The sequence below is a fragment of the Bubalus bubalis genome, chromosome 11 (genome assembly GCF_019923935.1).
Source record: "Bubalus bubalis isolate 160015118507 breed Murrah chromosome 11, NDDB_SH_1, whole genome shotgun sequence".
Lineage (NCBI taxonomy): Eukaryota > Metazoa > Chordata > Mammalia > Artiodactyla > Bovidae > Bubalus > Bubalus bubalis.
Genome location: NC_059167.1, coordinates 93127088 through 93142574, shown reverse-complemented (window position 1 = coordinate 93142574; position 15487 = coordinate 93127088). Strand labels below are relative to the sequence as shown.

The window sequence follows — 15487 nt, the reverse complement described above, 5'->3', positions numbered from 1 at the left end:
TGGGGTCACAAAGAGTCGGACAGGACTGAGCGACTTCACTTCACAGACCTATAGTTAGAGGCCAAAGGGAAGATGCCATTGCGGTGGTAGCATTCCAGCCAGGGAACTCTGGAAGAAACCAGAAGAACCAGAGACGGTGAGGCATTCGGGCCCAGTAGTTCAAGAAGGATGGGGGGTACCTCCAGCAAGCAGAGAGAGGATGAATGCCTCATGCGGCAGAAGGAAGCCTCTGCAAGCTGCAGCCAGCTGTGTGGAGGGGATTCCTCTCACTGAAGACACACTGATAATTCTGTAAAGGAAGAGCTAACCTGGGTTTATCTCCTGGGTGGTTTATAGTTCTCCAGGTAAACAGCATGATTCTCTGCTCTGTGGGGGGAGTGACTCTTTTCCCCCTTTTTCTCTAACAAAGTTTCACAGTTGTGTGGCCAAGAGACTCCGCCCTCTCTTTTTTAACATCTTTCACTTCTTCCTTTCTAATTTCATCTACATTAAATCCTCAACTTAATGAAAAATCCAAGTACACAGAAACACACACTTAGCCGGATTACTCCAGACAACTGGGTGGCTATTCTTTCTGAATTTCAAAAAAGATTCGAAGCTGTATAAACAGAGGTTCCTTTACACAATCAGTCAAAACAGAATCTACTCCTGGGTCCTTGCTGTTCCATCAGAACAAGAACCAATATTCACAGCAAGATTCACTGCGATAGCCAAAATGTGCAGGCAACCCAGCAGTCCACTGAAAGATGAATGAACAAATAAAATGTGGTTCATACACACAATACACACAATGGAATATTGTTCAGCCTTAAAAAGGAAGGAAATTCTGACATATGCTACAATATGGATGAACTACGGGGACGTGAACCGTGAACTTCCAGATGTTCAAGCTGGATTTAGAAAAGCCAGAGGAACCAGAGATCAAATTGCCAACATCCGTTGGATCATCAAAAAAGCAAGAGAATACCGGAAAAACATCTACTTCTGCTTTATTGACTATGCCAAAGCCTCTGACTGTGTGGATCACAACAAACTGTGGAAAATTCTTAAAGAGATAGGAATACCAGACCATCTGACCTGCCTGCGAAAGATGTATGCAGGTCAAGAAGCATTAGTTAGAACTGGAGGAACAACAGACTGGTTCCAAATCAGGAAAGGAGTACATCAAGGCTGTATATTGTCACCCTGCTTATTTAACTTATATGCAGAGTACATCATGAGAAATGTTGGGCTGGATGAAGCATAAGCTGGAATCAAGATTGCCAGGAGAAATATCAATAACCTCAGATATGTAGATGACACTACCCTTATGGCACAAAGCGAAGAACTAAAGAGCCTCTTGATGAAAGTGAAAGAGGAGAGTGAGAAAGTTGGCTTAAAGCTCAACATTCGGAAAACTAAGATCATGGCATCTGGTCCCATCATTTCATGGCAGATAGACGGGGAAACAATGGAAACAGCGATAGACTATTTTTTGGGGCTCCAAAATCACTGCAGATGGTGATTGCAGCCATGAAATTAAAAGACGCTTGTTCCTTGGAAGAAAAACTATGACCAACCTAGACAGCATATTAAAAAGCAGAGACATTACTTTGCCAACAAAGGTCTGTCTAGTCAATGCTGTGGTTTTTCCAGTAGTCATGTATAGATGTGATAGTTGGACTATAAAGAAAGCTGAACACCGAAGAATTGATGCTTTTGAACTGTAGTGTTGGAGAGGAGTCTTGAGAGTCCCTTGGACTGCAAGAAGATCCAACCAGTCAATCCTAAAAGAAATCAGTACTGAATATTCATTGGAGGACTGATGCTGAAGCTAAAACTCCAATACTTTGGCCAAAGTAAGTTCCAGGAGTTGGTGATGGACAGGGAAGCCTGGCATGCTGCATGCAGTTCATGGGGTCGCAAAGAGTTGGACACAACTGAGCGAATGAACTCAACTGATGAGGACATTATTAAACGAAATAAGCAAGTCACAAAGGGACACCATAAGATTCTTCTTATACAAGGTCTCTAGAGTAGTCCAATCACAGAGACAGAAAGCAGAAGGGTGGCTGGCGTGGGCTGGGGAGACAAGGAATGGGGGGAGGGCTCCCATTTAAGGGTACAGAGTATCTGTTTCACAAGATGAATGAGTTCTGGAGATTGGTGGTGATGATTCAGTTTAGTTCAGTCGCTCAGTCATGTCCAATTCTTTGCGACCCCATGAATCGCAGCATGCCAGGCCTGTCCATCACCAACTCCTGGAGTTCACCCAGACTCACGTCCATCGAGTCAGTGATGCCATCCAGCCATCTCATCCTCCGTTGTCCCCTTCTCCTCCTGCCCCCAATCCCTCCCAGCATCAGAGTCTTTTCCAATGAGTCAACTCTTCGCATGAGGTGGCCAAAGTACTGGAGTTTCAGCTTTAGCATCATTCCTTCCAAAGAACACCCAGGGCTGATCTCTTTCAGAATGGACTGGCAGTCCAAGGTGATGATTATTGAACCAAAAGAAAATGGATGGATGTGATGCCACTTAAAAAATGTTAAGATGGTTAATTTTATGTTACATGTTTGTTTGTTTGTTTGTTTACCACAATTAAAAATAAAACAAACACCAACACAACCAGGCTTCCACAGCTGGTTTTGACATTTGCGGCATAATCTTCCGTCACTGAAGGTTTCTGGCTGGGAGGGGCATTCCTCAGTAGTGCCAGGTCCCCACCAGCCTCTGGCAGTTACGTGGGGCTGAAGGAGCTGCCCAGGGAGCTGGGCCACCGCTCCTCCCAGGGAGTCCTTTCCCAGAAACAGCTTCTGCAGCAGGAATGCCTGACTCACTTCCCTTCCTAGTGGAAATCAGACGAGAACTCTTTCACTGCCCTGAACAGGGTGGGTAATAAGATCTCAGGTTCCCTGAATAAGGAAGGGGGAAGAGCTGAAGTCAAGAGCCCAGGCCCCTAGGACCCTGGTAATGCAGCGTCACAGTTGAGGAAGACGGGCCCGGGGACTCCAAGGCCACTGCCTCCCCCAGGCGACTTTACCCCGAGGTCCCATAACAACAGCGCTTCCATGATCAAATGTTAAAAAAAGTCACTCTATAAGGTTCTCACAGACTTGGTCCTCACCTCAAGGAGGTCACAGTTTATGACACACCATGGTGTGCACACGAGCTAAAACGTCCAGATGACACACTGGGACACGCGGTGTTTGATGGGCCGTGATGTACTGATAGCACGCGTGGTAGACGTGGAGGACGCACACATCTGGGGAGAACAGGCAACCAAGCCAGAGACCAGACAGACCAAGGATGAGTGGAAGAACGTGGGAGCATGGTCCAGGAGGTCAAGGCTGGACTGCCGTCGAGGGGGCGTCCGTCAGCAGCTGGCCATTCACGACCCTCCCTGCTCTGAAGCAGTCTCATGAACTGACCCAAGGCCCCATGTTTGATGAGGCAAGCAAAGAGAGATGGAAATGATCTCTCATTCTAACCGAACCTCAGGATAATATACAAGAATAGCAAATACTCTCATACTGCTTACTATGAGCTGTTAACACTTTATAGATACTAATTTATTTGAGGCTCAGAACCACAGGCACGGTCTTAGCCACTGATGGAGAAAGGAAGACATAAAAAGGCTAAGGAGCTTGCCCAAGATTTAAGAGCTAGAGAGTGTGAGACTCGGGCACTGTCCTTGCTCTTAACCATTATGCTATCCTGCTCCTCTGCAAGGAGAGAAGGACAGAGGCTGGTGGAAGGTCAACACGAGGTAGCGTGGCAGCTCTGCCCCCTCTTCTTTACGGGCAGAGGCAATAGGGCTTTTGGTTGAGACACACTCCCAGTCACATCAGCATGGGTGAAATGTCAACTCTTACAGCTCTTACTTACTAGCATGTGGCCTTGGGCATAATTAACCTCTCTGAGAAGAAGCCATTTACTGTACCTATAATTTATGCTGTCTAGTATATCTGTGAGGATTAAATGAAGCTCCTGGCATATACCCAATAGATAGAAGCTATTATTTGACCAGCTGAAGGCTCTCAAAACAAGCATCTGACATACAGTCACCATCTAATAAATTAATCAAAATACTGTAACAAAGTAATAAAGGCTGTACGTCTACAATGGGATGCAATAGTGAGTTCATAGCCACAGTGCTACAAATCTTCAAGGGCTCCTATACCACACTGTTTGGGGAGAGATTTGATCATTTCTCTTTAGTGTTCCCCTGGGACAGTTAAAAACCAAGACAAGACAAAAGAGACAAGTTTATAAGTTAGCAGAATGTTTTATTTAAAAAGAAAATGCAAGGGTTGAAGATGATTTTTAAAGCCACATTTTACAAACGTCTTAGTTTGATTCTAACATTCCACAATTACTAAATCACCTATAGAAGATGGACAGCCTCCAATAACCAAAGAAAGAACATAATTGCACATCGCATCCCAAAGTGCAGAGAGAAACCATCTGATGAGGTTAACCTTTGGAACTGGAATGAGCACTGTGTTCCTCCTTAGAGTGGAGCCTGATCACAGGTACCTGGTCGGCCCATCCTCAGAGTGAATGGCTCTTTCTCAGTCACCAGACAGCCACCTTTGGACCCAGCACATTCTGAACTCACAATCAGGAAGGTAACCACAGCACTTCACTGGTGGTCCAATGGTTAAGAATCTGCTTGCGGCTTCAGGGGACAAGAGTCTGATGCCCGGTCCAGGAAGAGTCCATGTGCCACCCGGCAACTAAGCCCGTTGTGCCACAATTACTGACGTTCGCACCTAGAGCCTGGGAGCCACAACTAGAGAAGCCCGTGTACTGCAACTAGGAAAAAGCCTGTGTGCAGCAACAAAGACTCAGCACAGCCAAAAATAAAAATAAAGGAATAAAAATATTTTTAAAAAAGAACGTAAGCATAGCCGGCAGTACCGCCAGCACCTCACGGATGGACAGCTGCCAGGACCACTTCAAAGCAGGATCTAAGGGAAAGCAACACGTCAGATGAGCCCCATGTGGACACCCCACCCTGGTCAGCACGCAGGGATTCTCCTTCCTGGAGACAGACCTTATTTTTACAATGGGCTTTTCTATTTTCCTTGCAGACGGCTTCAACTGTAAGAACACAAACCAAACATTTGAAATAATGAGTCACCTACTGGCTTGAATCCGAAGCACCAGGTCAAATGCAGTTGAAGCCACGTCAGTGCCCGAAGCAACTCGACTGCAGCGAGCGGACGGATTTCTGCCGTCTGGAATCTGCACACTCTTTCTATCGTGATGGATGATGTCTCAGTAACGAGAGGCATGCCGAGCAGTCCTGGCCGTTCAGGATGGCATCAGGACAATCTATGGCATTCCTTCTCTCTGAAATTGTCTCTCTTACCTTAGAGGAGATTCCAGACAACAAAAAAACCAGAAAAGAAACTCAAAATCAAATAACATTATTTTTCCCTTAAAAAGCACCTCTGGGCAAGGATAGCCTGAAGGAAAGGTAGGTTTAAATTACCAGTCATGGTATTAATTAATAGCAATCTGGATTTGTGAATTTAAGCTAAATTTATTCTTAATTATATTAGATAATAAAGGTGAAACATTCCTTCATCACCTTTTTTTAATGGCATTCTCAATTCTCCAGCTATTCTGGGCTGAAGGAACAGGCCATGAGCATTATAATAAATTACAAGCAACTTCATATGACATCCAAATTATACACTGCTTTTCCTTCACTATCATTATAACGTCAACATTTAAAGGCATTTGAAATTGAATTGAAAAGATGCACAGCTGTAAGATTACTTCCCAAGAGAGAAGGCTGGGCTTCCAGGACTCACAGGCCAGCTTAAGATAATCTGCGTCTGTGCATTAGACGCCCAGTGGTGTCCAACTCTTTTTGACCCCATGGACTGTAGGGCGCCAGATTCCTCTGTCCATGGGATTCTCCAGGCAAGAACAATGGAGTGGGCTGCCATGCCCTTCTCCAGGGGATCTTCCCAACCCAGGGACTGAACCCAGGTCTCCCGCATTGCAGGCAGATTCTTTACCATCTGAGCCACCAGGGAAGCCCTAGCTGGCATCATCTCACAGGAGGTGAGAAGCACTCAGAAGACGACCTCTCAGAGAGATTTAGATGCTGCTGAGTAAGAGAGCGAAGCATGCAGGCACGCAAGGAATGAGTGATTAACATTTGAATGAAGTAACCCTGGAAATGAGAAGTCTGAAGACTGTTTTTCATGAGTTTCACAGTGCCAGGTTTTCCATTACACACGAGTTGGTCTTATCGCTTCTAAAATATACCAGAAATGTAATCAAGAGAAACAGTAAAATCACTGATCTTCCTTGGGCAATCCTTGACAGTCTTATCTAATCACTCGGTACATAAAAATGTCCAGTATAGCCATGTCTCAACTGTCCAGAAGTCAGGCCCTCAAAGCCTGACTATTCAGACCTCAGCTAAGAATCCAAAGGAGAAAGAGCCTCTGAGCAGGAAAACACTCAGCTGGTCAACAAACCATATTCAGATGCTCAAGTGAAGTGAGGTGAGGTGAAAGTCTCTGAGTTGTGTCTGACTCTTTGTGACCCCATGGACTTTACAGTCCATGGAATTCTCCAGGCCAGAATATGGGAGTGGGTAGCCGTTCCCTTCTCCAGGGGATCTTCCCAACCCAGGGATCGAACCCAGGTCTCCCGTATTGTGGGCAGATTCTTTACCAGCTAAGCCACCAGGGAAGCCCATATTCAGAGGCTGCTAGGGTATAATTTATAAATTAAGCATCCAGAAAAGACAAAGACCTCTTTTTCTGACAGTGCGGATAGTTTCTTCTGTTCAAGTTTCTGCCTTCTTCCCATTAAAACACAAAAATTGACTCTAAGTTGTCCATACTCCACAGTCTGTAAAACTCATATGAAAGCAAAATTCAAACATTTAAAAGGAAACTCAGTTTGTAAGTACTGAAATAAATAAATCACAAGGTATTGTCTAACATATTAAACATGATAACTGTCTGAGCAAAACAAGCTGCCAAGCCCAGTTCTCAGAATTACCGATGGGACTTGGAAAACTCAGACACTCCTGCAGCACCCTGGAAATGAGGTGGGCCTGGTATAGAGACGGAGATGCCCTTCCCATGTGTGGCTTTTCACTCCCTGAGTATCCTCGGGTACCTCACGTCTCTCCCCCGTGTTTCCTCAATTCTGAAACAGAAGCCCTTTTGCTTCCAAATTATAATCTAGTTAGTTCTCTTCCAGCCCAACAGATATAATATTTTTCAATTTTCTCCCAAACTCAAGAGTTTTCCCCACTTTAGGAAATGTACATCTCTTGGTGTGGGACAGAAGTAAGGAAATGTTAGTTGCTCAGTCATGTCTGACTGTTTGTGACCCCATGGACTGTAGCCCACCAGGTTCCCCTGTCCATGGGATTCTCTAGGCACGAGTACTGGAGTGGGTTGCCATGTCCTGCCCCAGGGATGGATCCTAGGTCTCCTGCATTGGCGGGCAGATTCTTTACCATCTGAGCTACCAGGGAAGGAAGGAAGGCTAGAGACAAGTGCATCAGGTGTGTATCTCAGAGGATACAGGTGACTGATTCAACAAGATGAAGGGGTGTGTGTGGGAGAGTGAGGAACTGGCAGGGGAGACAAGGAAAGCTGCGGTCAGGAGTCTTGGAAACTCACAAAACTCTTAGACCCAATCTTTCCTCTCCTTCTCCCCTGCTTTGGAGGGATGGAACAAAAGAAGTTGGGAAGGAGAACTGAAGAGAGAACTGAAGTAGCGGACAATAAATAAGTTCAATATATTCCATGAACTTTTGTCAAAGGTACATTATGCTGTATTGCAGGCATAAGAAGGGGGTTTAAGTGAAAAGCAACACGGTCCCTGAACTTCAGGGGTTTGTAATAGACTTCTGTGGTTACCAGATTTCATGTGCATTAGTATCGCCAGACAAGCTTGCTGAAAATACAGATACTTGGGTTCTACCCACTCATCCCAAACATACTGAATCAGAATTTCTAGGAGGAAAAGTCTAGGAATGCTTTTTTTGCTCACCAAAAATGGACAACAAACACAATGCAAAGCAACTTTTGGATGATGCAGTTAAACCCATAGGCTCTTTCGGGCAACTCCAACTTAGTGCTAGAGAACAAACACAGGTTAAAACTAGGTTTCCCACAGTATGTCCAAGGTGCCCTGGTGAGCCAGAGTGAATTCACAGGAGGATGGAGGGGCATTTCAGTTTTTCAAAGAAAACACAGTAAGATGTTGGACACTGTAGAAGTGACTAGTTCAAGTTAATTCGCAGATTGTACTGTATTCCTTTTGATGACATTCCCTCTTTGTGAAATTGGCTGTTTGTTTTAACACTTGCTTTGCTTTGATAACAAGTATATCTGAAAATCAGTGGGCATAAAAAACAAGGGTAGCAGTGTCCATTTAATTGCAAGGTGTAGTGCCCAATAGGTGGTACATCCCACTAGTGAATGATGGTGGGTATTTAAGAAAGAATAAATTTAAAAATTTTATAAAGAGAAAAATATATATGTTTTTTCTAATTTATATGTATTACTTTCTTAAATGGCAACTAAGTTGTTAGGATATAAATACTTACTAGGTTGTTTGTACTTATCCACTAAATAAACAAAACTGCTAGGCATTTCTTTTGAAAACAAAACATTAATGAAAACATTAATTAAAAAGACACTTGAGGCACCATGAAGACAGACAATTTGGGAACTTCTGGGTGAAGGCAGCCTCACAATGCTCACAATGAGTTTATTTTCACGGCACAACAATTGAATCACTTGACCAAAACAGATCTATCTCACGTCGCATTCTGGTAGAGAAAGCTTTCTAGTGGAGTTCCACTAGAATAGTGCTCTCCTGAGTATTCTCAAGTGAGAACAAAAGATAGTCACGAATGTCTATCCACCATTTAACCAGTAATCTCATGAGGTATTTTATATTATATTTCAAATAATATTCCAAAGTAAAAAAAAAAAACAAGAATCTCGTTTTCATGGTTAGCATTACTACATTTGTGCAAAGCCCTCAAACATGAAAAAAACTCACAAAAAAAATCTCACAATTCACAAAATTGGAACATGCAGTCATTTCAGTAACCAGCCTGTTACATAATCCAAGCAACAGGTCACAGGAAATGCCGCACTCCAACGGTTGGAGGCTCTGTCAGCCTGGCATCCTGATCTGTGGCTCCTTTCTGACACGGCCCTGCTCTTGTCCTCCCAAGGGTTATAGATACAGTTTTATTTTCTCAACTGCTTTGAGAAACTGATTTTATTTGAGACTTCCATGATTCCTACAGATAAAAAAAAGTGAAAGTGAAGTCGCTCAGCCATGTCTGACTCTTTGTGACCCCATGGACTGTAGCCTACCAGGCTCCTCCATCCATGAAATTTTCCAGGCAAGAGTACTGGAATGGGCTGCCATTTCCTTCTTCAGGGGATATTCCCGACCCAGAGATCGAACCTGGGGCTCCCACATTGCAGATGCTTTTACCATCTGGTAAGCTACCAGGGCCACCAGGGAAGCTAAAAAACTTCCCAAGATTAAATGTTAAGGAAAAACCCTCCTCATAGCAGGGAGAACTTATTAAGAAGCCGTATGCCTACACACAGGCTCTGTCTGCCAACCCAACAGTTAAATAAATAAGAAACATCAAGGCTTACTGCCTAGCTCTGGCATCTTGACTGCTTGTTAGTTGGCACAGAAAATGAGATGTCTTTCTGCACGTGTGACCACCTTAGCCTTTCTAATGCTTCTTAGTCCTTGAATCTGGGATTTTTCAAATTGTCTCCCAAATTATTGGCAGTTTCTGGAGTTCTATTTAGAAAATACCTGAGATGACAGAATTCTTGAAGTGACTACTCAAAAGTCAAATCTCTGCCTAAAAGAAAACATTAAGTGACCAAGCAAATCTTAATAGTGACTTTAAGCAATTAATTAGATTAATAATGAACAAGCAATGTACTCTTCAGAAAGAGATGCTTCCTAGGGAAACAGAGGAGAGAAAAAATACAGGCAGCTTTTTCCACATGTGAAAATTATTCTGAAAGACTATAAAGTTGAAAGCATTGCACTTAATAAATTTCCAAAGAGTTTGGAAAACTTCGAGGTAAGGTTTTTCACTTAAAATGAGGCTTTTCAAATAAAATTAGATATATATTCTTGTCAAATAAGCAAACTAGATACTAACTCTAACAGAAGCACTGTTACTTCACGTTTTTCTCCCAATATATGATCACACATCCAAGTTCAGAGTAAGAGTTCATCAGTAAGCCCTTCAGTTTGGGGTGACGGGTTAGGAAAAGAGAAATTAGAATTACAACCAAAGTCAACCAGTAACTTCTCTATTATGAGTTTCAAAAATCAAACCATAAAGCTTTCATAGAGACAAATGACTAATGAACGCAAGCAGACAATACACTTACTCCCTCAGAGAGCAATTACTAATAAAATACTAGGAACTTGGTAACTAAAGTCAATGTTCTGAGGAAATACTTCCCACAATGGAATATAAACTTAGCAGACAGCCAGGACCACATTCTATTTTGGCCAGTGTCTGAACTTAAATTAGCTGTTAAAAAAAGAAAAAAAAAATTAACTGAAACTCCTCAGACACCAAAAAGTAAAAGGCAACCCCAGCTAAATCTGCTGAACATTTGACCAGCATGTTTTGCCATTTGCCCGACCCCGCAGGCCGGGAGGGCACTCACGTCTGAGAGATCAAGAACAGCAGCAGGGAAGCCTCGGAGGAAAAACTGTGAAAACACAATTCAGTAGAACAGCTCCTACCATTTGGTCTGGTGATGAAAGGAGAGACGAGGTGTCAATGAGGATGATGGATACTTGGACCCTTGACTTCTTTGTGAGGGTGAGGTAACAGAACAAATGCCTTCTCTTGAGCGGGTGATTTGTTTTACCCTGAGATGTACTAGGCTGAGACGGGTCTATCACGGTTACAAAACAACCACGGAGAAGGCAGATTCCACAGCAGACAGTCCCGAGAGTGCAGAGTCGTGGATCACTCACTGAATTCCTCTGCTCAGGTTTGTATAGGAATTAAGACTCACCGTGAAGGGCCCTGGTGAGGGAGGCAGAACCCCAACAGAAAGATGTTAGTTCCTTAAGAACCAACAGAGAGGGGTTCCCTGGTGGCTCAATGGTTAAAAATCTGCCTGCCAATGCAGGAGGTGTGGGTTTGATCCCTGGCCTGGGAAGATCCCATATGCTAAGGAGCAACTAGGCCCACGCACCACAACTCTTGAGCCTGTGTTCCAGAGCCTGGAACCACAACTACTGAAGCTTGTGTGCCCTAGAGCCTGTTCTCTGCAACCAGAGAACCCACTGCAATGAGATGCCCATGCACCCCAACCAGAGAAAAACCCACGCAGCAACAAAGACCCAGCATGGCCAAAGAAACTAAACACCAACCAACAGAGAATGACTTAATCTAATGAGAGTATCAACATCTCTATGTGGCAAACATATACCACCGAAGAATTCAACAGGATTGTTGTTGTTGTTGAGTCACTAAGCTGGGTCTGACTCTTTGCAACCCCACGGACTGCAGCGCACCAGGCTTCCCTGTCCTTCACCATCTTCTGGAGGTTGCTCAGACTCACGTCCATTGAGTCGGTGACGCCATCCAACCATCTCATTCTCTGTATTAGAAGAAAACAATACAAAAGCCTTCCAACCCCTCACACATATTCCTCAGGGTGAGGACCAACCCAGGACGAAATCCCTCGTGTTAGCTGCGTTCCCCCCATGGCCCTTGCTAGCTTGCTGGAGAAAGAAGAGAAGCCGTCACAGAAGAGGGGACAGAGGTCACTTTCCCAGCTTTCAGTCTCCTCATGCTAAAGCCGTTTTCCTCAGAGCTTCAGTTTCTCCATTGGTGAAAACGCAGGTGTAGAGAGACACACATCCCTAGTTAAACACCTCTGGACAAATGTAAATGTTGCGGCTGGACCCTCAGTGTGAAGGAGGAAATGGGTGGTGAGGTTTCACTCTCTTAAAACCAAAAAGCTGAAAACTGCTTCTAAAGAATTTATTCATGCAGAAAAGACATTAGTTTAGACTCTTCCCCTCAAAACATTAATGAAATAAGGTACCATATTTAAAAGACATTCCACTAAAATCCAGAAAAGGAAGGTGTATCTGACACGCAGAAAGAAAGACAAATCATTGATCCAAAAATACATCCATGGTTGGAGGGGATGTTGAAGGCAATGAACAAGGGAAATGGAGTGGGGGGGAATAAATTAAGGCCCAAATGACACGGACACTTAAAATTAGGTGGTTTTAAGGTATAAAGAATCCTATCAACATCACAAGACAGTGAAAGGTGCAACATTTTCTTACAACTTAAAATTCTTATCTGCCAGCTTCTCTAAAGACATTTTATTCGAGCTAAGAAAATACAGGATTAAAAGGAACTCAACCTTCTCAAATTCCCCATTTTTTCACCAAACAAAAAAGGATGGTACCAAAAAAGAGTGGTAAAAAGTTGGCTATATAGAGATGCTGATACTCCTATTAGACTCAGCCCTGCGGGGGGGTCAAAGCCACAAAGACCATTCACCGCCCGTTGTTCGTTCATGCACAAACCCAAGAATGGGGCACACCATGAGGACTGCCCAGGCAGCTGACATGGAGTTCAGTGAACACACCCAAGAAGAATCTGAGAGCCCAAGGACTCGGGGACCAACCTGCCTGTGCCCCATCAGCTCCACCCCAGGGTCGGCAGCCCCAGGCCCTCGGTCAGACACATCCCAGCGGCTCCCACTTGCTGAGCACTGAGGACAAGCCAGACCTCTGCCAGAGTCACTTCACACACATCACTTCATCTAAACCTCACCACCACCCACAAGGAGGTGGGTGTTAATACATGCGGCTTATGAAATGGAAACCCGAGGCTCAGAGGACGAGGTAACAGGTGAACCCACAGCCTGTGCTCTGAACCGCTACATCCAACTAATCACTAATCAGTCGGCAGCAGGCAAAGTCTCCATTCAAGGATCTGAAAACTCTCCTCTTACCGATTCGAAGGTTTCAAACCTCAGAGACAACTCCTTTCCCTCCAGTCATCTTTTTCTTTCTCATTACATCTCCTCAGAGGGTGCTTGAAGCAAATGGGAAGCCGCACGAGTCCACACCCTTTACCAGGAGGCGTTTCTCTTGGGGAAACATCCCTAAGAACAGACTCCAGTGGGAAAGCCAATCTGCTTAAAAATGTTTGCAGCAGAATTATTTATGCCAGCCTCAAACTGAAAAGGACTCCAGTGCCCTAATATGGGCTAGTGAAGCAGCTATGCCACACAAAAGGATGAAATACGGGCGAACCCTGAACAACTCGGGTTTGAAGTGCATGGGTCCACTTACATGTGGATGGTTTTCAGTGGTAAATACTACAGTATGACACGATCCCTGATTGGACGAATCTGCAGATATGGAGGAACCAGAGACAGAGAGGGCTGACTATCAACTATACTCAAATTCCCAATTGCATGGAGGACTGGTACCCCTACCTCCCTCATTGTTCAAGGGTCAATTTCTTACATGGGCTATTCAAAGTGAGCTGAATGTGGTCTGTGCACCTATACAGAATGTAAATTACAATAATGCTACATATTTAAAATACAACAGTACCTGCTCACTACTTCCAACCACAGAACAATCGCAGGTGAATAGAAGCTCAGAATCTAAATCAGAGACACACACGAGAGAATTCAACCTGTGGCAGTTTGGTGACTAGTGCCTATAACGCTGCTGAGGAGACACAAACTGTAGAAAGTCAAAGCAGAGACCAATAATAGATTGCTATGTGATCAAAGAAACCTGTACTCACGCCAACATCACATGTACACTCTGACCATTTAAATTAATATTTTAATTTGTTTTATTAAAATGAATCTCTGCTCTTGAAGGTTGGCTTCACAATAAGGCCAACAGGATCCCTGGGGAGAGAAATGAGGACTGAGGTTCTACATCAACGCTGTTCAGGACACATTCCTTCAATCCTTTTTGTTTATTCTATTCCCTGCACTTATGAACTCCCTGAATCCCTCTACTTAAACCATAGCACTAAACCACTAGGATTAAAGACATGGTGAATTTTCTCAAGAATGTACTTAACTTTACATCTGATCAATGTGTTTACAGATTCATACATTAGTAATTTGCTGAACAAACGTGTACAAAATAATGCATCTGAAAACTCATCTCTTAAAATGTCTTTTATCAGAAAATGTGATGGGAAGTTTCCATTATCTTTGGGGTAAGAAAAGCTTTTCCAGCCCCACTGCAGAACGCAGCTTTGCCTGTGTTCATGGGCTTCTGAAGCCAGGTGACAGAAGCATTGGTTTGCCTAGGGTTTAAATTATGTTTTAGACATTATTAGAGAGAGGAGTTTAATGAAGTGTTTCAATGAACTGTTGATTAGCTGACAAAACGAGACATTCTACAGGACATCCAGGCAATCGATGCAACTTCAAAAGCGGGTGGCCATTAGGAGCAAGACATGCACTGATGTATCCCTCAGTATCCAAACAGGACAACATCTGTCTGAGAAACAGATGGCTCCAACCTGGGCATCAGCCATTCTAGGAACCTGTTTCATGGACCACTTCTCTATGGCACTAGCTGTCAATCATTCCTTCCACCGTCCTTCAAAGTACTCACCAGGATTTGCAGGATCTTTTATGTCACCATTACCACCACCATGACCACAATACCATCTAAACTGAATAGAATTCAAACGGGTCATCTTATGACATATCTGGCTTCTACGATGGGCAAAATCACTAGAAAAGGCAACCACTGTGCTCCTTTTTTAAAGCATCAATTTTAATTAAATCAATTTCAAGACTTTCTCCTTTGATCTGTCATAAATTTCACCCAGGTATCAAGATGCAACAACCTGCAGGTGGGTTATCTTTAATCAGCTCTACAATTTAGAATTCCCCAGAACTTCAAATAATCCAAGATCAATCATTTCTACGTAGTATTGTCAGTGGACAATATTAATTACCCTACATTTACGGTCTGGTTTGAGGCCCTTCCAAAGCTTTCACGTGTGCTATTTAACCCTCACCATCACCACATAAAGAGAAATTTCTCTAGTTAATGACATTTAAGAACACATTTCACAAAATTACCATCTTCAGTATGAGCTCTCATGAAAGAGGAGAAAAAAACATAAACAGGAAAAAGTCATCAGCAAAAAAGCCTGTCCTAAAATGCATGACTCCATTCAACTCAACAGGTATTTACCAAGTGCCCACAATGCCCTAGGCAACAAGCTCTCAAGTCAGGCTTCTTAAGCGAAAAAAAAATTTTTTTTTTTTTGACAAAATCAAAAATTTAACAACCTTAAATATATCTCTAAACACTGAAAATCAACCAACCACCACAATAGAAACAGTTTCAAAGAACACCTAGTTTACGAAATCCAAAAGTACAGAGAGCACCAACTGAAAGATTTTATTTCACATTTGCTTGC

General features: G+C 43.5%; 1 protein-coding gene across 3 annotated transcripts in view; it reads right to left on the bottom strand.

Moving 5' to 3' along the window:
- Positions 1-15487, bottom strand: part of LHFPL2 (LHFPL tetraspan subfamily member 2) — a 176840-nt gene that overhangs the window by 120062 nt on the left and 41291 nt on the right. The window contains exon 3 of one of the 3 annotated variants that reach the window (XM_044925449.2): positions 2386-5353. The exons of 1 other annotated variant lie outside the window; for it this stretch is intronic. In XM_044925449.2, coding sequence (XP_044781384.1) covers positions 5307-5353 — 47 coding nt within the window. In that variant the 3' untranslated portion in view covers positions 2386-5306. Of the gene's footprint in view, positions 1-2385; positions 5354-6645; positions 9284-15487 lie in introns of those variants that run through there. One more of the 3 variants, XM_044925448.2, reaches the window with a different exon arrangement.